This window comes from Ylistrum balloti, unplaced genomic scaffold (genome assembly GCF_031769215.1).
Source record: "Ylistrum balloti isolate Yb309-2 unplaced genomic scaffold, AGI_CSIRO_Ybal_v1 Utg370208, whole genome shotgun sequence".
Taxonomy (NCBI): Eukaryota; Metazoa; Mollusca; class Bivalvia; order Pectinida; family Pectinidae; genus Ylistrum; species Ylistrum balloti.
The window spans coordinates 1,777,598-1,799,743 of record NW_026782179.1 but is presented as its reverse complement, the minus strand read 5'-3'; the positions used below and the strand labels follow the sequence as shown (position 1 = coordinate 1,799,743).

The 22,146-nt window shown below is 36.7% G+C and overlaps 1 protein-coding gene across 1 annotated transcript in view; it reads right to left on the bottom strand.

Moving 5' to 3' along the window:
- Positions 1–620: 620 nt before the first annotated feature.
- The window catches only part of LOC132551591 (E3 ubiquitin-protein ligase RBBP6-like), a 33,309-nt gene continuing 11,783 nt past the window's right edge, over positions 621–22,146 (bottom strand). Inside the window, exons 5-19 of the mRNA XM_060215746.1 lie at positions 16,811–16,861; positions 13,786–13,874; positions 13,363–13,465; positions 12,795–12,964; positions 12,300–12,469; positions 10,992–11,376; positions 10,376–10,454; positions 10,008–10,083; positions 9,583–9,619; positions 9,103–9,236; positions 8,722–8,923; positions 8,135–8,218; positions 6,480–7,211; positions 4,459–6,162; positions 621–4,140 (exon numbers count right to left, since the gene is read on the bottom strand). Coding sequence (XP_060071729.1) covers positions 3,192–4,140; positions 4,459–6,162; positions 6,480–7,211; positions 8,135–8,218; positions 8,722–8,923; positions 9,103–9,236; positions 9,583–9,619; positions 10,008–10,083; positions 10,376–10,454; positions 10,992–11,376; positions 12,300–12,469; positions 12,795–12,964; positions 13,363–13,465; positions 13,786–13,874; positions 16,811–16,861 — 4,965 coding nt within the window. The 3' untranslated portion in view covers positions 621–3,191. The remainder of the gene's footprint in view (positions 4,141–4,458; positions 6,163–6,479; positions 7,212–8,134; positions 8,219–8,721; positions 8,924–9,102; positions 9,237–9,582; positions 9,620–10,007; positions 10,084–10,375; positions 10,455–10,991; positions 11,377–12,299; positions 12,470–12,794; positions 12,965–13,362; positions 13,466–13,785; positions 13,875–16,810; positions 16,862–22,146) is intronic.

The window sequence follows — 22,146 nt, the reverse complement described above, 5'->3', positions numbered from 1 at the left end:
TCGCCCTGCATATTGATATGTATCACAGCAAGGGATAAAAGAAACCAACCACCTCTTAAATTGAAGGCGTTGACTTTATCTTGGTGTCGAATTTGATTATATTGTACAACAGACTTTAATATAGCAATATCTGCTATATCTGTGTTATTATTTCAAGAAAATGTGAACATAATTCATCAGTACATAACCATAATGAATGGTTCTGTATTATCTAATACGATAGCATTTTCACAATGAAACGGGCAAGTTGGCATCAATACACAGTCTGTGGAGTAGCATTGTTGTGACATCATCAACCTCTCTCCTCCTAGTCCAAATTATTCTGATGTTCTATGGACTTTTATCAGAGGTCACAACAGTTTATTTTTGGAAAAAAAAACTTCCTGGAGTTTGCACAGACTATTGCAGATAAGTATATTAATACAAAATGTGCTAATGTCGTGGTTATTTCATGTCTGTTTTGTAGTATCTGTCCATACAACACAAAGGTTCACAACACTAAACATTTATATCTACATCCCACCATCAAAAAAAGAGAGATAAAAACATTTCAAAACAGCCAATCAAAAGGTTTTCTCCTCTCTATTTATAAATTTACAATACAAACAGAAACTAAAGAATGATTTTAATTACTTTTATTCACAAAACTGTACTTCTACAATTGCACATATTTACAAATTGCATGTCACACTAATCTGCTCTATCCAACAGAACATACACTCACAGATGTCTTACTCACTCACACTTTCAGCAAAAAACATTCTCAAATGACCAGCATCTCACTCTCACAAAATTTCAATCAAATTTCATGTAACAATAAAAATGTGCGCAAAAAATGCAGACATGATTGACCAAAAGTTTCGTAATGCACCAAAATTTTGATATTTTTTTTGTCAGAATTTTTATAAGGACTTGGTACAATCAGCAGTCATGAATCTGTCAGCACTTTCTGTTGAACAATATAAAAACTGCAGGAATCTGTTGTTTTATTAAACAAACATAAGAAGTTCTAGAGTTTGATACTTACTCTGCTATAGTAATGAACATGTAGTATAATTAGCTGACATTTAGATTGTACACTGTCATGCAACCTGTTTCTTACGACTAATTAATATTTTTCTAGTGTCTGGGTCACCGTCACCTGTACTTTCATGTGACCGCTCAATTTGCACATTTTGGAGGGAAATTCTCAAACGGCATAACCAAATTACTGTGATACTTAACAGGTAGTTCTAGCATTCTGTTTAATCATTATCACAATATATCATGTAAACTTGTAGTTCAGGAAAGAAATAAAATCAAAAAAGAAAAAAAAAAGGTATTCATCTAGAAAATTTTAGTAATAGAAGGATTATTTCATTAATGTTCTTTTACTAAACAAAACTTTAGGTAAAACTTAGAACTAACACAAAAAAGTTAAATATCTAATGAAATAAATGCTTTCATGCTTACAGTCCAAAATGATGGATTTTGAAATGTGCCATTCCAGTCGATATTTAATAATATTGTGTGTGTCCTAATAAACAATAAGAAATTATTATTGCTTTAATTAACATCAGAGATCAAGATATAGGTTACCATAACCTACTTCTGGTGAGTGACACTTGGTGTTTCCTATCAATGCAAAATGAACAGAAATAAAGCCACTAGGAAGGTAGGCCTTTATCAATATACCCAGTAACAGTCAGTGAGAATGATGTGACAGTACTGTTCAAGTTGGCAACAAATGCCCAAAGCATTACTGCATTATATATCATTATACACTAAACTGAAGAAGAAAATAATCCCTCACTTACTTCCTCCTTATTGCGGCTACAATCCAAACATTATCAAACTCTGGTGTCCATTGCAAATTATTAAAAGAAAACTCTGGAAAAATACTTCTTATGAAAATTAAAATATTAAGAAAAATAGGGAATACGTCACTGGTCTTCTTATCAAAAATACATGTTTATACAGAAATTTGTTTCTAAAATATTGTGAGACCAGATTCCGTTGTGAAATTTCCAGTGAAAGCTCCTGGCATTTAGGCATGTGAACATTATAGGAAAAGTCTCCTAAAGTAGTAAAAACAACTGAGAAAATTTGGCAATCTCTTCGAGCTACATCACTAGAATTAAAAAGATCATTTCTTGTTAACTGCCTACTCGATCACCAAGCTGACCTGTAGGGTCTTCAGAGAAAAAATATAAACCATGGAAAATACAGAGAGCAGACCATGATTTAATTTACACTATTGGAGGTTCAAAAAATAGCACTTTTAAAGCAGCAATGTCATAGTTTGTCTCTTTACATTACAGATATATGTCTAATGAGAAAAAAAACATGGTTACTAGACAGACATTGTCAACAGTAACAATGCTTGAAGTTATCTTGTGGCAATTAGTTACTATAGTAATTTGTTCCATTGATAAAAATAAGTTGACTGAAAATGTCAACAAGGCTTGAAAATGATGCTGATAACCCTGCAATGTTTACATCAAAATTTTCTTTAGACAGACATATGAATGGCACACAATATCCTCCATCCCAATCCCTCGATTCTTTCATTCAACATACTAAGACACAAAACATTTATTTCTTGGACTAGTTTGCTACACACATACTGGAACATGATAATCAATGCTAATACTAGCAGAAGCATAACTTGTGTATCACCCTTTAATGCCAATTTGCTTCAACACACCATATTGAGTTTTGAACTTTTCCCTTATCTACAACATGTCTATTTATAACAAAATATACATATGAAAACCAAACCAATTCATTTTTTTTTTTTGTTCCTGGATTTTTAGAGAACACATGTATTTAAGTTTTAATTTCATTCTTTCATGTATGAAGTTTTCATGACATGTTCACCAATGAAATGCATTGTAACTTAGTATATAATGAGTAGAAAAAAAAAAAAAAAAAATCAAGAAATCAAACATTTTGAAATAAGGAAAATATACTTTCAAAATAATGCCCAAAAATGATTACCCAGCCTCTTGTCAAATGAAATTCAGCATAAAAGTAAACATTACATATAATTTTTTTTTCATGTCTGATTATTTTCTAACACAATCAATAGACCACGAACTCTATAAATAAAAATTAGACTTGGTCAGGCCTATATATTCAAAGCACTAGCAATGATACATACAGTCATCACAAAAATCACCCCTAATATCAGAAATCTGTGCCCTCCACATTCACTCTTTGGATTCTTTCTCCTCCTTGTTCTTTTTGTGTTTCTTTTTTTTATGTTTATGTTTATGTTTTTTATTCTTTTTGTGTTTACCTTTCTTGTGTTTGTGTTTTTTCGATTTTTTATCACTGTCCTCATCCTCTTCTTCCTCCTCATCCTCCTCATCGTCATCAGCTTCTCCTTCCTCTGCAGAACTTGTTTTAGCTATGTCACCTTCCTCTGCTTCCTCCTCTGCTGAACTTTCCTCATTATAATCAGGCTCAAATGTAGCCTCGTCAATCAATGATTCCTTTCGGTATTTGATTTTAGCCACTTCATCTGGCTTAATTTCTTCTTTCTTAACATCCAGTTTGGGTGTTTTCTCTTTTGAAACCTTCTGACTAGCAGAGGAATTAGACTTAGAACTGACATGTTTCTTACTGTCTGAATCTTTATGAGAGACTTTGTCCTCAATAGAGGAGCGTTCAGTGTCTCTCCTGTCCTCACGGTGCTTGCTACTCTTCCCTCCACCAGATACACTTTCATCCCTATGTGAATCATCCTTGTAGGATCTCATTGTTCCCTCCTTATCTTCCTTAAGTCTGGCTTTCCTATTAGAAAGTTTCTCTCGCAGATCCTCATGGGGTTTTTCTCTCAAGTCCTCAGAACTTGACAATTTTTCTCGTAAATCTTCCGATTCTGAGAACTTGCGTTTGTCCGGTGCAGATATAGTGATCTGCATAGACCTCTGCCTGTTCAAAACTTTTCTGTCATCACGCCGGCTATCGTCATGTTTGCTGTCATCGCGTCGACTGCTGTCCCTCTCCTTACTGCGCGAGGCTCCCTCCTCCCTGTCTCTATCTACAAACACTCGTCGTGAGTTTTTGTTAGGTGGTGATAGCACCACAGCTGATGCAACTGTGCTCTTCACCTGCTTTTGTGAAATGGCCTTTTCAGCACTTTCTATAACTGACCTACAAAAGAAATATCATATGTTAAATCTCAGAAAACGCAAAAGAATTCTGTTACTGTTGGAAATTCCATTCCTATAATTTGATCAATGAAACAAAATTATGAACACTTTTTATTGACAAGTATGAAGTACATTGTACTTTGTAAATGAGCAATGAAAAATTAGATCTATTATATCTGACAACTCAAGTAAGAATTTGATTTGCATAGTCAATGCTCTCTTACTCTATCGAATATAAAATGAAGAAGTCTGTTTCAGTAACTGCATTAGAGACATTATATTAGAAATTAAAATGAAATCAATACAGAAGTAAATTTACCTGGGAAGTGACTGTTTCTCATGTTGATATTTGTGTTTTCTGCGTGGTTCAGGGGAGTGATCACTGGAGAAGTCATCTCTCTCCCACTTAGAGAGTTCTGGGGGTGACAGCATGAGTTCATCATCTCTCGACACCCGCAGTTTACTTTCAACAACTGACTTTGGGCCAGAAAAGTCATCTCGTGACATACGAGACTTGACACTTTCAAGTTTGGATATCTGATGATCTTTACGAGATCCCTGGGATTTCAGTCCTGTTGTTTCATCCAACTGACTGTCCCAAGCCCTTCGAGATTTCTTACTTTCTTTAGGGGATCTTGACCCTTCCTCTCTGGGCACTGACGATTTCCGTTCTGAAGATTTCTCCTGTGAAGTTCGAGATTTCCTACCCTCCAACTTAGATATAAGCCTGTTTTCCTGAACTTGTTTATGTCTCTGTTTTTCAGATCTGCTTGGTTTCTCATAATCCATCTCCTGTTCATAATCCCTCCTTTGCCTCTTGGCTGGGCTCTCATCGTCCTCTGCATCTTCATTGCCGTTTTTCTCTATCTCTGATACTCGTTTTGTTTTCATTTTACGACGGATCTTTTCACTTTCTGGAGCAGAATCGCTTTGCGTAGCATCAGACTCAGAGTTTTTTGCTTTCAATCTTTTTAAAAGAGGCCTTTCCTTTTGAAGTTCATCATGAGCATAAGATTTTTCCTTCTTAACTTGTTTTAGCTGATCTTGATTGCCCGTCTCTTTCTCTTTGAAGTCTTTAAATTTTTCCTTTCTTATCTTTTTCCGCAGTTCATCATCATCCTCATAAAACCTTTCTCTCACTTTTTTTACCTTTTCAGCTGGATTTTCAGCATCTGAATCATCTTTGGGTTCCTGTTTCACCTGTGCCTTTTTAAATGTTTTTTGTGTTGAAACATTTCTCACCTCTTCTTTTACATCCTCGTCATTTTTATCCTTCTGTCTGTCTTTGATTTTTTTCTTTGCAGGCACTTTATTTTCTTTACTAATTGGTGGTTCTTGAGTTGAAGATTTCACTTTTTCCCTATCCTCAATAGTGTCCCTCTGCATTTTTTTCACAGCTGTCTCTCTCTTTTCTATATCAGATTTTTCACTCACTGTGTCAGAATGTTTTTCTCGCTGAGTTTTTTTGTTCAGTTTTTCATCACTCCTTTCTGGCTTTGATTTTTTCACCCCATCTCCGACAGTCTTACCTTGAATGGATTTCTTTGACATTGTTGTTAAGCCTACTCCAGACGATTTTTTCACACCTGTCACCACCTCTATTTTCTGTCCAATCTCCTTTATTTTTTTGGCCTTGACTGGTTTTTCTTTCTTTGGGTCGACACTTTTATTTTTGACTTTTTTATCCTCTTGCTCCTTGTATGTTTTAGATTTGTCTTGAGATTTTTTCTGCTCTTTCTTTTTATCTTCCTTTTCATCTTTATTCTTATTTTCTTGCTTGCTCTCATTCTTGCCAGGTTTATTGAGTGGTTTATTGTTGTCCCATTTTGGTCTATCTAACTGTCCTCTCCCCTGACCCCTACCCCTGGGGGATCTGCCTCTTGATTCCATACGGCCCCTGGGTGACTTTGATCTTGGTCTGTACTGTTGCTTGCCGTAATAGGGAATGTCATACTGCCCTGGCCCTGGGGGTGGGAGTGGTGGTGGGTAGCCATAATAATCTGTGTAGTACTGTTCATAGGCTCTGTGAAAACAAGCAATAGTTCAAATATCATGCTGTCATTTTTAAATGTCCCCTCCCCCTCCATTTCATATTTTTTTTTTATCAAAGGTGAAATTTGGCCACTTATCCCTGTAGTATATACAACTAGTATATCAACACAGTTCCCTTAACATTCTGTAATGGCTGCAGTAATGTTATATACAAAACCTGAATAGATTTTTTAAAACTCTAGTTGTTAATGGTGTTTCAACTTCCATTTACAAAACTGACAATTGAGATACAAGCAGGCCAGAAGCTAGTTAAATCAGTGAAGTAGACAAGTTTAAATTCATCCATACCTGTAATGATCATCTGGCCTCTGACCGTAGTAAGGTGGTGGTGGACCAGGGAATCTTGGTGGAGAGAAAGTTTGTCTTCCCTGGGGTGGAGATCTGTAGCCTTTGGGGGGCGGGGACCAGTTTCCAGGTGGCCGATAATAGTCATCCCTGTAATATGGTGGTGGAGATCGTTGATAGCGAGGGAGTGGTGACCTTGACCTTCTGGGAGGGAGGTAACCTGGAGAGTTACGTCTGTATCTAGGGCTGCGAGATCGTGATCGAGACCAACTGTACCTTGGTAGAGGTGATCTTGAACGTGAACGAGACCTTCGTCTTGGTGTTAGACTTCTTGACCTTGTTCGATATTTTGGAGGTGGTCTTGATCGTGACCTTGACCTACTTCGTGTCCGATATCTAGGTGGGGTCTTGGAACGGTATCTTGACCTAGATCGTGTCCGGGATCTTGTACGGGATCTAAGTCGTCTTGGTTTGGAGATGGAACGTGACCTTGATCGCGATCTTGACCTCAATCTTGATCTGGATCTTGATCTTGAACGAGATCTTGATCGAATACGACGAGGGGCTGGACTGCGTGAATACTTTAGTCGTGAACGGGATCTAGAACGGGTTCTTGATCTAGTTCTAGTGCGTGTTCTGGATCGTGTGCGTCTTCGTAAAGGTGGGGTTCTTGATCTGTACCTCGATCGACTTCGACTTCTGTTTCTTGAGAGTGACCTTCTAGGAGACAGCGATCTGGCAGAAAGATCAAGTGACTTTCATTAATTTTATTTAATAAAAGATATGATAAAGTAAATATAGCCTTCAGTGTACTTAATCCAACGACAATTATAACATGACAAACTAGTTACAATAGAAATATAAATCTTCATAGCTAAACATTTTCTTATTCTCGTCACCATAAAGAAAATTGTAATTTAGAGGATTGTAACACTCAGATGATATGCTTTAAGCCCCTGGGGGTTAGTCAGGGTTAATATATGCATGCCAATCACAGTGTCATCCTATACTTATAATCTAAACAAAGTTAAAAAAAAATTAAATTAACATTCATTTTCAAAAATTGTAAATTTTCTATATAAATAGTAAAATTTATCCTCTCTCTCAGGGAAAATGAGAGACCATGCGGTCACGAAATTCAGTTATGGTAAGCATCTTAAGATCCTTCCCTCCATGAAGGTATTTGATTCAACCATTTTTGGGTATTGAGAAGACTTTTGAAAATTGAGTCAATTTGACCACTTTTAGTCCCATACCTTAGACCCCCAGGTAGAAGGGACCATGAAATTAACAATTTTGGTTCATGTATTAGCCAGGGAAAGTTTCTAGCAATTTTTATTGAAATCATCAGTTCAGGGATTTTGAGAAGAAGTTAAAAAAAAATTAAAAGATGCACAACACCAGACAAAAGGCAGTCACAATAGGTCACCACTGCACTTTGTCTAAAATGACTTTAAAAACTTTTTCTCAATATAAATTATATTTGGTGAAATTTTGAAATACAGAAAGATGAATTTTTTTTGTTACAATTTTAAGAAATTTTTCTAAACAAGATAAATCTTGGAATTGAAAGCAGTCAAAATCAGAAATCAGGAAGGTTTGGCCTCCTTTTACTTTAATATTTTGGACATTTCCTGTCTTATTTTGAATAGACATACCTTGATCGGGAGCGTCGCTTTCTCTGATCGAGTTTATACTCCATCATCTTAAGGCGGTAGTCAACCATGACCTCTGGATTCAAACTGCAACACCAACAACTATCCTTATAGACATTTGTGAAAGACAGAAGCTAAACAACATCAAATACAAAATCTGTCATGCTGAAAATCCTTGATATCAAATGTCACAGTCCAATTTTTTGTCTATAAAAATTAAAACAATCCAATATTGTTGATAACAAGACGACGTTTTTCAAAATAAATTCGTCTCGTGAATATGCAAATATCTTTAACAATTTTGAGAAATGAAAGATCAGTCAATATTAGAAATAACCCCTGTAATTCGAGCTAGAGAAGTTTGTAAACATGTTCATCAGACCACTTACAGGCAGCAACCCTCACTGTGTAGCCCTAGTTACAATACCATGTGTAACCAATGACAAGGAGATTACAAGTTTGCTGATGAGATAACAAAACACAGATATTTATGTATCTGTAATCTGTTTAACATGTAAACAAAAATTTTAATATTTGGTCAGTAATATAGAGATGGAATACAGCTTTAAGAATTTTACACTGTGACTTACTCGTCTCTCAACATTTCCTGTTTGGTTCTGTAAAATTCCTCTTTGGTCATTGGCTGTGGACCTCCCATAGGTAAAGGGTATGGAACTCTAGGGGGTGGAAATGGCAGTGGTGCACCCCCTGGTACCCCAGGGTGAGGAGGAAATGGCATTCCTCCAGGCATGGGTAAACGTGGTGGAGGTAAGGCTGTATTTAGTACTGGCACTGAAATGAAAACGAAATGCACTTTTCATTTTGTCTCCCTTAATCATGATAAAACCATAACACACTTCATTTATGAAATATTCTGCCAGACAGTGAGTGTAAACTGAAAGAAACATGAAGAGAAAAAGCAAACAAACAAAATTTCATTTTTGCAATTTCATATTTCCTTCATAACTCACCTGTTGAAGGTGTAACACCTGGAGGTGGGAAAGCTGGAGGATGTCTGACAGGTCCATTTTGCATGGCAGGATGTCTGAAGCTAGGAGCTGTCGGAATACTCGGGTGAAGCCCGCCTTCTGATTCCTGTAGGGGTCTATCAATATCAAAGAATTATGACCTCAGTCAAAAAAACTTGACAATCTGAAGGAGTTGAATATTTTCTGAATTGCTTTAAATCATTTCTATGTCTTAGAGATCAACCCAGAACTCGGATTTAAAATGCCAGTTGGCTGTAGATGCTCTTTAAAAATGTTAATATTTAACTTTGCCAAATTGTGGATATGGGAACAGAATAATCTAATTATATGTCATGATGAAATGTTTTAGGATTTGCATTTACTTTATTTTGTTTCCAGTATAAACATATTAAATTAATTGTTAAGAATTTTTTTTCTAAATTTCATTGTGATTTATTGATAGTGCAATAATGAAATACTTACCCTTTGTTATGAGGGGATGCTCCAGAGGCATGTACAGCTGAAATGCAATTAGAAACTTTAATATTTAATGTTTTCCTCGCTTTTTTTCTAATGGGAGACATATTTACCTCCCTTGGACCATAAGAGACTTCCTAATTAAATCATTAGGTCATGAAAACATGGATTTTTTTTAACAAACATTTATTCTTGAAACTGAATTCAATGTATACACTTATTACAAATGTTGCCGATTCCTATCAGATTACAGAATTACCTCCCCTTAACAAGGAGTAAAACTTCATTGTGGTTGTAGCCCTCCATTGTATCCCCTTATCCAAGATGTGTCTACCTGATTGTCTCTCTTCATCACAGTACTGACTTCCTGATGGCTTTAATTATCAGAAGACTAATTGCCTTAACCAAGATATCCAAGACTAAATACTCACATATGGGTTCAGTAGCTGGTGGTGGAGTGTTTCGGTTTGGCTTACTCGGAACCTTTTGTCCAATCACAGGCACAGTCTAAAGTGAGAAACAAAAATTAAAGAAGGCTCCTAGAGTTACTATTAAACTTAAATCAATGAAGACAAATTTTCCAATCCTCAAAATGTTTTTACCACCCTGCAAAAAGAAATCTTGATAGTCAACTATGATTTTGTAAAGTAAGGTATTTAAAGCATATGGTGATAATTCAGTTAATACAAACTAAATAATCATCATTTTCAGTGAAAAAATATTTTTGCTATATTTATAATTCATATCTTCTACTTAAAGAATGAGGTATATAACTTATATCTTAAAAGTAATTACTGACCTTGGGCTGCTCATCAACTGGCCAATGTGGTTCTCTCTCATCCTTGACTGGTGTTGATGTTGTTGGAGTGACAGGCTTACTACAACACAAAAATCACACATCTGATGGTAAACATTACATGTAATAATAAAAGTATATCTATTTAATCATTTCTTTATTTATTTATTCAGTTATTTTACAACAATAAAAAATAAAGTTATTTCAACTTATATTTATCACTCTTTTAGACCTGGATGAAATAGGCAAAAGGTCTAACACTAGGAAGAAAATCTATGCAGGGAAAACCCCAATGGTTGGGCAGATGTAGAAGAATACCCTTGCGTGCCATCATAAAAGGTTGAGTTAACAATCCTTTCCGATCTTTCAGATCTTGTTTAGTTCAAAATCAGATCTATAACAAATATAAAAATTCCTATTTGGCCTGACAAAGGTGCACTAAATGATGATTTCAAATACTTTGTACTGGGAATTTTTTCATAGTTTTCACTGCGGCATCAAATGAATATTCTTCACTATGCAATATGTTTTCATAAATGTGACCCAACTGAAATATTTCTGAAACTTCTTTATTTCTGAAAGTGTTGTACATTTTCTTCCTGAATAAATGATGACTTACCTGGAGTTAATGGTAACCTCTGGTACTGATGATGTTTTCACACTGATACGAGCAGTGGTCGTTGTTCGGGGTGGAGGTGGAGGAGGTGGAGAGTCCATCCTTGACCTTGGTTTGGTTGCTTGTTGCTCCTCTTGCCTCTTCTTTTGGAGTTGTTGTTGCTTAGCTTGTTCTTGAAGATGATGTTCTCGTTGTTGTTGTTGCTTCATCTGTTCCATTTTAGCTTCCATGTGTCTCCTTTTCACAGTTGTGTATCCTGTCTCATTCAGGAAATTAGTGACGGCCGTCCGCAGGGAATTATTAGCAATGAGCCTATCTGGTGACGAGTCCATCTCATGGCAAGATGGACAGCAGTGATTGTCATCCTCAAGCAGGGCATCACGGATACCTGGACAAGCATTTCACATTACAATCAGTACATCTTTACAACATTTTCAAAACTCAGAAAAACAGTTTTCAGTCATTGTTTGTTTTCAAGATAAACATCTTCTCAAAATATATCTATACCTAAATGATGAATCTTATCCCCAGCAGTACAGTGACACAGTGTAGTTTTTAACAGGTTGTGTTCTATAGATATCAATTCTTACTATTAGATATTTGTGTACTGTGTTTGTAAAAAATAGGTCATGCCTCAGTAATTATAGGACTTATTCTAATCTATTAACCAGGGTAAGAATAGGACTTATTCTATTCTATTAACCAGGGTAAGAATAGGACTTATTCTAATCTATTAACCAGGGTAAGAATAGGAGTTATTCTATTCTATTAACCAGGGTAAGAATAGGAGTTAATTCTATTCTATTAACCAGGTTAAGAATAGGACTTATTCTATTCTATTAACCAGGGTAAGAATAGGACTTATTCTAATCTATTAACCAGGGTAAGAATAGGACTTATTCTATTCTATTAACCAGGGTAAGAATAGGAGTTAATTCTATTCTATTAACCAGGTTAAGAATAGGACTTATTATAATATATTAACCTGGGTAGGAATAGGACTTCATTCTATTCTATTAACCAGGGTAAGTATATGACTTATTCTATTCTATTAACCATGGTAAGTATAGGACTTATTCTAATATATTAACCTGGGTAGGAATAGGACTTAATTCTATTCTATTAACCAGGGTAAGTATATGACTTATTCTATTCTATTAACCATGGTAAGTATAGGACTTATTTTAATCTTATCAACATCTTATTGGCAATATTATAATTGTTTATTTTGTGGAAGTACTCCTACACAAAACATGATAATGAGGCTGAGTATAAATAGAAAAGGTCATAATTCACCAATATCCAACTTACATTCATCACAATAGCTGTTTCCACAGCAGGGAATCACCACAGCTTCCCTTAAAAGGTCACGACATAGAGGGCAAATGAGCTCGTTAGGTACAGGAGAGACTTCCTGTTTTTCAACTGATGGGGTTGGCATGAATGGTGGTCTTTCCTTCTTCCCCTTTTGGAAAGCCTCCCTGTCAAGGATGGAAAACACATAAGATCACATCAGCATATGTATCCAGATGGCAACACCAAGCCTGAATTTGGTTCCAACATCCCTCCCATAATTTCAGTTCTGATTTTATTTCAAAATACCTTAAATAATGAAGCTAATCATCAAGGAATACAGTTTAAAAGATTTTTGCATCACATGAAGTTTTTATCACATATCATAAACAAACAATCCCAGTAGTGTAACAAATAGGCCTAATTGTTGTCTAAGATATATTCTTCAATCCTAGGATAGAGAGAGATGCAGGAGAACAAAAGTCTTAAATCATGAGAAAGAGAGTGACTTACTTGTCAATAATCGGGACGGCATACTGTCCTGATGACATAAGGAGAGCCCCAGGAGAATTCTTGTCATCACAAGGGGTAAGAAAACTTGTAGGAATCCCTGTGGAGCGTTTGACTCTATTTGGGTTGACAACTTCCTGTTGTTTACCAGTGATGTCATCCAGATCATTTTCCTATTAACAGTCAAAAACGTAACTTTGCAATACACCCAATCATTTTTTTTATAATTTCTTTACCATCAAGTTTTTTTAAACTTCAAAACATATATTTCATTCTTTTTAAAGAACAGTGGAGAAGCTGTATAGTTGTTAAATTTTGAAGTGTTAATATTTCACAGTTGTCCTTGTAAGTTTGAGAGGATGTTATCTTATATGTAGACCAATGTGTAAGTCTACATGTTGGTATCTGTGTATTAGGACATGACATAAAGTTCCTTATATTTTGTTAAAATGTTTGCTAGCTATTTATTTTTGAAGCTATCATCTTTGAGGACTGGAAAAACAGGGAAATCAATTCCCCTTAACATATACCAACTGTACAGTACATACTTCTAGGACGCTCTGGAACTTACCGGTTTGTTTGGACAGTTATGTATATAGTGTCCAGGCTTGCCACACTTGAAGCAGAGGTAGGAAGTGGACGGCTTTCCAGCAGGATACTTGGACTTCATATAGCTGGGTAAGTAGACACATTAAATCATCAAAGCTTTATAATGTTTATTTCTGTTTTAAAGAAATGGCAGCAATGGTGATGATGTTGGCTGAGATTTTTTAGATATTTCTTTATTGGGTTCTTGTTCAATATCACAATATAAAAATTTTGAATAATTTAAGAAGTTTTCAAATTGGATATATGTTGCTTCAATTTAATATATTCTTTAATAATATTGAATTACAATGTAAAGATATATTGTGTGTATTAACAAAATCAATATGAGAAGACATTTGAGAAGCATCATACAGTTCAATCTCATTTTTAATTCTATTATACTGACTTTGCTGGATCGAAGTCTTTACTAGCTTGGTACATCATTGCTTTTATCTTATCTTCCTCTGAGATATTAGCGTTGACCAGGTCTACAGTCTGAAGAGTAAAAATTAAAACCATTTGTATATCTGTGTAATAGAAATGTCTACAAGACATGAATGCTCCTACTCCTATGTAAACAAGAACGTAATGACAGGGTAGAACTTGATGTTATGATACTGCGGTATGAACTAAATCTGTTGAGAGGTTCTCAATCTATGACATTTGTATCTATGAAAGCAATTATCTCCCTAAATCAGTCATCCCTTACCCGATTCCTTCCTCCCCCTAAATTAGTCATCCCTTACCCCATTCCTTCCTTACCCTTAATCTGTCACCCCTTACCCCATCCCTTCCTTACCCTAAATCAGTCACCTCTTAACCCCATCATTTCCTTACCTGAAATCCGTCATCCCTTACCCAACCCCTTCCTTCTCCTAAATCTGTCACCCCTTACCCCATCACTTCCTTACCCTATATCTGTCATCCTTTACCCTATCCCTTCCTCACCCTAAATCTGTCATCCTTTACCCCACCCCTTCCTTACTCTAAATGCGTCATTCCTTACCCCAACCCTACCTTACCCTATATCTGTCATCCCTTACCCCATCCCTACCTTACCGTAAATTAGTTATCCCTTACCCAACCCCTTCCTTACCCTAAATCTGTCATCCCTTACCCCACCTCTTCCTTACCATAAATCTGTCATCCCTTACCCCACCCCTTCCTTACCATAAATCCGTTATTTCTTACCTCATTCCTTCCTTACCCTAAATCTGTCATCCCTTACCCCACTCCTTCCTCACCCTAAATCTGTCATCCCTTACCCCACCCCTTCCTTACCATAAATCCATAATTTCTTACCTCATTCCTTCCTTACCCTAAATCTGTCATCCCTTACCCCACCCCTTCCTTACCATAAATCCGTCATTTCTTACCTCATTCCTTCCTTACCCTAAATCTGTCATCCCTTACCCCACTCCTTCCTCACCCTAAATCTGTCATCCCTTACCCCACCCCTTCCTTACCATAAATCCGTCATTTCTTACCTCATTCCTTCCTCACCCTAAATCTGTCATCCCTTACCCCACCCCTTCCTTACCATAAACCCGTCATTTCTTACCTCATTCCTTCCTTACCCTAAATCTGTCATCCCTTACTCCACCCCTTCCTTACCCTATAGCTGTCATCCCTTACCCCATCCCTTCCTCACCCTAAATCTGTCATCCCTTATCCCATCCCACCCCTTCCTTACTCTAAATCTGTCATCCCTTACCCCATCCCTTCCTTACCCTATATCTGTCATCCCTTACCCTATCCCTTCCTTACCCTAAATCTGTCATCCCTTACCCCCATCCCTTCCTTCTTCTATATCTGTCATGCCTTAGCCCCATTCCTTCCTTACCCTAAATCTGTCACCCCTTTGGCCCCATTCCTTCCTTCTCCTAAATCCGTCATCCCTTACCCCACCCCTTCCTTACCCTAAATCTGTCATTCCTTACCCCACCCATTTCTTACTCTATATCTGTCATCCTTTACCCTATCCCTTCCTCACCTTAAATCTGTCATCCCTTACCCCATCCCTTCCTTCTTCTATATCTGTAACCCCTTACCCTATATCTGTCATCCCTTGGCCCATTCCTTCCTTCTCCTAAATCTGGCATCCCTTACCCCATCCCTTCCTTACCCTAAATCTGTCATCTCTTACCTCATCCCTTCCTTCTCCTAAATCTGTCATCCCTTACCCCATCCCTTCCTTCTTCTATATCTGTAACCCCTTACCCTATATCTGTCATCCCTTGGCCCATTCCTTCCTTCTCCTAAATCTGGCATCCCTTAGCCCCATTCTTTTCTTACCCTTAATCTGTCCCTTACCCCATCCCTTCCTTCTTCTAAATCTGTCATCCCTTACCCCATCCCTTCCTTACCCTAAATCTGACATCCCTTACCTCATCCCTACCTTACCCTAAATCTGTCATCCCTTACCCCACTCCTTCCTCACCCTAAATCTGTCATCCCTTACCCCACCCCTTCCTTACCATAAATCCGTCATTTCTTACCTCATTCCTTCCTTACCCTAAATCTGTCATCCCTTACCCCACCTCTTCCTTACCATAAATCCGTCATTTCTTACCTCATTCCTTCCTTACTCTAAATCTGTCATCCCTTACCCCACTCTTTCCTCACCCTAAATCTGTCATCCCTTACCCCACCCCTTCCTTACCATAAATCCGTCATTTCTTACCTCATTCCTTCCTTACCCTAAATCTGTCATCCCTTAGCCCCATTCTTTCCTTACCCTAAATCTGTCATCCCTTACCCCCATCCCTTCCTTCTTCTATATCTGTCATGCCTTAGCCCCATTCCTTCCTTACCCTAAATCTGTCATTCCTTACCCCATCCATTTCTTACTCTATATCTGTCATCCTTTACCCTATCCCTTCCTCACCTTAAATCTGTCATCCCTTACCCCATCCCTTCCTTCTTCTATATCTGTAACCCCTTACCCTATATCTGTCATCCCTTGGCCCATCCCTTCCTTCTTCTAAATCTGTCATCCCTTACCCCATCCCTTCCTTACCCTAAATCTGTCATCTCTTACCTCATCCCTTCCTTCTCCTAAATCTGTCATCCCTTACCCCATCCCTTCCTTCTTCTATATCTGTCACCCCTTAGCCCCATTCCTTCCTTACCATAAATCCGTCATCCCTTACCCCATCCCTTCCTTCCCTCCTCCTTCCTTCTTTCCTTCCTTCCTTTCTCTATATCAGTCATCCACTGATCCATTGACAGTTCTGATGGTTGTGAATTTAACTTACCATAAATTGGTAAAAGGATGATATAACAAAACTTGGAAATTAAGAACCTTATTTCCTTAAAGCTCAAATTCTCCTTTGTTCTCTTTGCTTTATTTTATAATAACATTGTTCAATCATAATCCAAGTTTAGTTTATGTGTAACACAACTGCTTGGTAAACTTATGTCAAACAAACCTCGTTTTTCCATTCTTGGGCTCCAACTTCTGGCATTGGTGCGACTGGTTTCTGTGTGGTAAAAGAACAAAGAGATTACAAAAAACACGATCAACTGATTCCGTTCCAAAAACTGATTTTTTCCAATCTGTTTGATGTCTATTTTAGCAACATGACAAAATTGATATATTTTGTTTTGTTTTGTTTATGCTGACCCTTGAACAATGGCAGTGTTCAAGATGGATAAGTCAAAAGTAAATAAAATGACATTTCAAACAAGAGTAGAGGTACAAAACAATTAATGATAGTAAAATGCTGAAGTGTAATACATTTTTATTCCCAAATGATAAAGAAAATTAAGGGAAATGTCCACTTTTGCAGCTACAAAATTCTGTGAATCACCATATCATTTGCACTTAATAGTTCTCAGAAAATGCAGATTTAATTTAGTCCTGTAAATGTGCTCAAGCTTATGAATGCTCCGATGCTATCGCATGAAAATAGAAGTATAATTCCTTCTCTGTCTTTTTCAGTTGACTAAATCATTTTTTAATAAATTCTTCATAAAATTATTGATATAATTTCTTTAGTTAAACATCAGATAGATAAATTCTAAAACTGAAACACTATTATTTAAATCATGGTACACATTCATATGGCCACCATCTACATGCAGCCATATGTGATCTTTTTTTTAGCTGAAAAATATCTTTTTGTTATTTTTTCCGTCGATTTTCAGAGGAATCCACAGTAAGATTGATTACTTGTTGAACTGAAAATGCTTGGCACCATAACTGACGATATATGGTTGATAGTCCAATGACCCTAACTCATGCCGTCAGGAATCCAACTGGAGACTCCACATGATGTCATCACCTTCCCATCAAGTACACTCATACTCAAGTTCCATCAGCTTATCACTGTGTTTAGTGCCTCTCATGATTTCTTCTATTAGATACAGTGAAGCTTGACTTTATAGACACTTGTGGCTGAAGACTATATCATAGCCAATCTTCAATGAGATGACTGAGTTATTTTCTCTGCAAGAAATTCTCACTCTTTGCTTTAATGAAGCCAGATTTCACCATATTCAAATATAGGTTACCATAGGTTCAATGCAATTTTTCTGTTGAAAAAATGCATGGTAATTCTTCTGGATTACTTAAATTGGTAGATTACCACACATACAACATCTGTGAAGTAATTTATGGTATAAGCGATGAATAAATCAACTTTATTCATTTTTTATCAATTGCGAAACAAGTTTTTCCAGCTTATATCAATCACTCTTGATGACCTTGATAGAAGCATGCAAGGTTCTTACTCTGGGAAGAAACCGCAGTATCTTAGCAAAAACCCACATGGTCTGGCAGTACCCCTTCTTAACATATCAATGTCACATGATCCAGGCATGGATATAGTAAACAGAAAAATATTGACCTCCTTAAAAGGCGTTGTCAAAGTAACTGATCATTACCTGATTGAAAAGATAATTAAATGTAGTTTCTTCAATATCAATCAAGCTTACTGAAAAGAGTTTAATTTAATGTAAGCTAATATTCCACCGTAGAAAACTCACAGGTCATTCAAATAACATCCAAAATGTCGTCAAATTAATGAAGTAAACAAGCACAGGTAACACCCCCCACAACACATTGATAAAACTAGTTATAACTAGGAATTGTTTTATGAGTTTATTTCTGCTTCCATTTCCAATGTGCCCATGTTTGAGGAAATCTTCAGTATCAAAATGTACATACAATGTACTAGTTTATTTAGGGGAGATAATCTAAAAGTCTCTGAAATTGATACCATATTTTACCCGACAAGTGCACCTACCCCTATATTGGTCTCAAATATATTTTCCGTGAATGAATAATATTGCATCTGATCAAGTCACTGTGAATTTTGAGTAGCTTATCAAAACTGTAACGTTATATTTGCCATTCAAATTCCAGCTGATATTCGCTAATATCACCGACCGATTACCAAGTATTTACCAAGCATCCATACAAGTGAAGTGAAACTCTATAACTAGAAAATGTTTGCAAACACAAACAAATATTATTATCAAAATAAAGAATGGAGCTTAACACAAAGTTTAATAACAAAACAAAGTTATAACAAAAGAAAAACTTGTGCCAAAATGGTCACCATCCTAAAGAAAATATTTACCCAGAAACAAAAAACAAATTTGAAGTCTTGGTAGACAGAAGAATGAACAGTTATGCTAGAATATGCTCCTGACAACTTCATGGTGAGGCAACCATGACTTGTGTTTTTAAGTCTTTAACTATCTCAAGATTATTGATGATATCAGAAAGATGTGTGAGAATACTTACTTCTAAATCTTAGAAAAAACATTAAATCAAGGTCATCTGCTTTTACAGTTGACACTTTGTGGCACTTAGTGCATTAAATTAATAGTCAAAATATCATAACATCCCCTGAAAAATATCTTAAACTTTACATAACATACTTGACTGCCTGGATTTTTCAATTTGCGCAGAAGACTTTTTAAAGGATTATTTCATGCTAGAGTCATATGACATGGATAAGTTCAAGAAATTTCTTTTCGAACATTTTTTAGCTGAAAATATTAATGTAAGTGATCTTTTTCATCTTAGAAAAAAAAACTGCACGGTGGTCAAGTTACTCTTGAAGCAAGAGTTTCAGTAGCACTTCAATCCTCTGGAGACAAAATATCCTAAGTTTAGTACAGTCTTTTTTCCAAACGAACCTGTGAAATTTAGTGATCAAGGCTGTTATATCTAAACTACAAGCTTTATTTTATGAATGTACTATATAGCTAATCAATTATCATGAACCTATATGATCCTAGTAAATTGATTCAAGTAAAATCTTACATCAATTCTAAAGGTAAGATAAGGTGAGCTTATATTTTTCTGTTTTCAATTTCAAAACACAATGTCATCATTTTTTCAGAGTGCCCTTGTTATATCAAAAGATACAATGTCAATAAAATTCACATTGTAACTATACCTCTAATCAGAATATAGAGTTTTTGTCCACTATAGCTAAGTTAGAAGAACTTTGGCCAAAAGCGACCTCTGATGAAGGTGAGAGTTAAATAGTTTGTATATGACCGGTAACAACTCTAATATCAAACAGCAATAATACAGGATTAAAACAAAATTCTATCTCCATGATTTCAATAATTTTAACAAATTATCAGCAAGTTTAGAAATGTTCAATATATGTAAAAATTTTGTCAGTTTTTTTTATTCTCTCTAGTAGAGTTGTCTATGACTCATTTTTTCCAGTATACAGTAATATCTTGTGATAACTTCTACATTTTGTATTTAAGTTCAACATATTAAACCATGACGTTCTGATAGCATTTCATTCTTTGATCATATATTTTTTCGTTAGACAAGCAACCCATCTTAATTTTCAATTTATATGGTTTGGTGCAGAACAAACATGATGTTCGAGTTGACTTTACCTCTGACTTATCAGCTTTAATAATTACTATATTCAGAGTACTTCATTGTTGCAAGGAACAGACAAACCACTCTAGAAATCATTAACATAGAGATCTAACCAACGAAGACCAACATGTGATAAATAAAGGGCCATAAGAGGGCCAAGGACAGGATTTAAACATAGGGGAACATCCTTAGAGGTGCTTGCCCTGTGAAGACCAACATGTGGTAAATAAAGGGCCATAAGAGGGCCAAGGACAGGATTTAAACATAGGGGAACATCCTTAGAGGTGCTTGCCCTGTGAAGACCAACATGTGGTAAATAAAGGGCCAAAAGAGGGCCAAGGACAGGATTTAAACATGCTGGAACATCCTTAGAGGTGCTTGCCCTGTGAAGACCAACATGTGGTAAATAAAGGGCCATAAGAGGGCCAAGGACAGGATTTAAACATAGGGGAACATCCTTAGAGGTGCTTGCCCTGTGAAGACCAACATGTGGTAAATAAAGGGCCATAAGAGGGCCAAGGACAGGATTTAAACATAGGGGAACATTCTTAGAGGTGGTTACCCTGTGAAGACGAACATGTGATAAATAAAGGGCCAAAAGAGGGCTAAGGACAGGATTTAAACATGCTGGAACATTCTTAGAGGTGGTTACCCTGTGAAGACCAACATGTGGTAAATAAAGGGCCATAAGAGGGCCAAGGACAGGATTTAAACATAGGGGAACATCCTTAGAGGTGCTTACCCTGTGAAGACCAACATGTGGTAAATAAAGGGCCAAAAGAGGGCCAAGGACAGGATTTAAATATAGGGGAACATCCTTAGAGGTGCTTACCCTGTGAAGACCAACATGTGATAAATAAAGGGCCAAAAGAGGGCCAAGGACAGGATTTAAACATGCTGGAACATCCTTAGAGGTGCTTACCCTGTGAAGACCAACATGTGATAAATAAAGGGCCATAAGAGGGCCAAGGACAGGATGTGAAGTTAAGACCAACATGTGGTAAATAAAGGGCCATAAGAGGGCCAAGGACAGGATTTAAACATGCTGGAACATCCTTAGAGGTGCTTACCCTGTGAAGACCAACATGTGATAAATAAAGGGCCATAAGAGGGCCAAGGACAGGATTTAAACATGCTGGAACATCCTTAGAGGTGCTTACCCTGTGAAGACCAACATGTGGTAAATAAAGGGCCATAAGAGGGCCAAGGACAGGATTTAAACATGCTGGAACATCCTTAGAGGTGCTTACCCTGTGAAGACCAACATGTGGTAAATAAAGGGCCATACAGGATTTAAACATGCTGTCCTTAGGTGCTTGAAGACCAACATGTGGTAAATAAAGGGCCATAAGAGGGCCAAGGACAAGATTTAAATATAGGGGAACATCCTTAGAGGTGCTTGCCCTGTGAAGACCAACATGTGGTAAATAAAGGGCCAAAAGAGGGCTAAGGACAGGATTTAAACATGCTGGAACATCCTTAAAGGTGCTTACCCTGTGAAGACCAACATGTGGTAAATAAAGGGCCATAAGAGGGCCAAGGACAAGATTTAAACATAGGGGAACATCCTTAGAGGTGCTTGCCCTGTGAAGACCAACATGTGGTAAATAAAGGGCCATAAGAGGGCCAAGGACATGATTTAAACATCCCTAGATGCCCTTACCCTGTGAAGCTGTAGGTCAAATTTTATTATATTAGCCATAGAGAAATTGACTTACACAAACCAAACATTGGACTGTAAAACCATTAAAACTGACAAGAATGTCTAGAAATTCCAAGGCATAGATGAACTAATAGCATGCTTTACGTTTTATTACACTAAGTGTCATTTAAGAAGGGGGTGGAGGTTTGTGGTACAGGGTATCTCCATCTCCATGTGAAAGATAGGGGCTACTTCTCTGAACA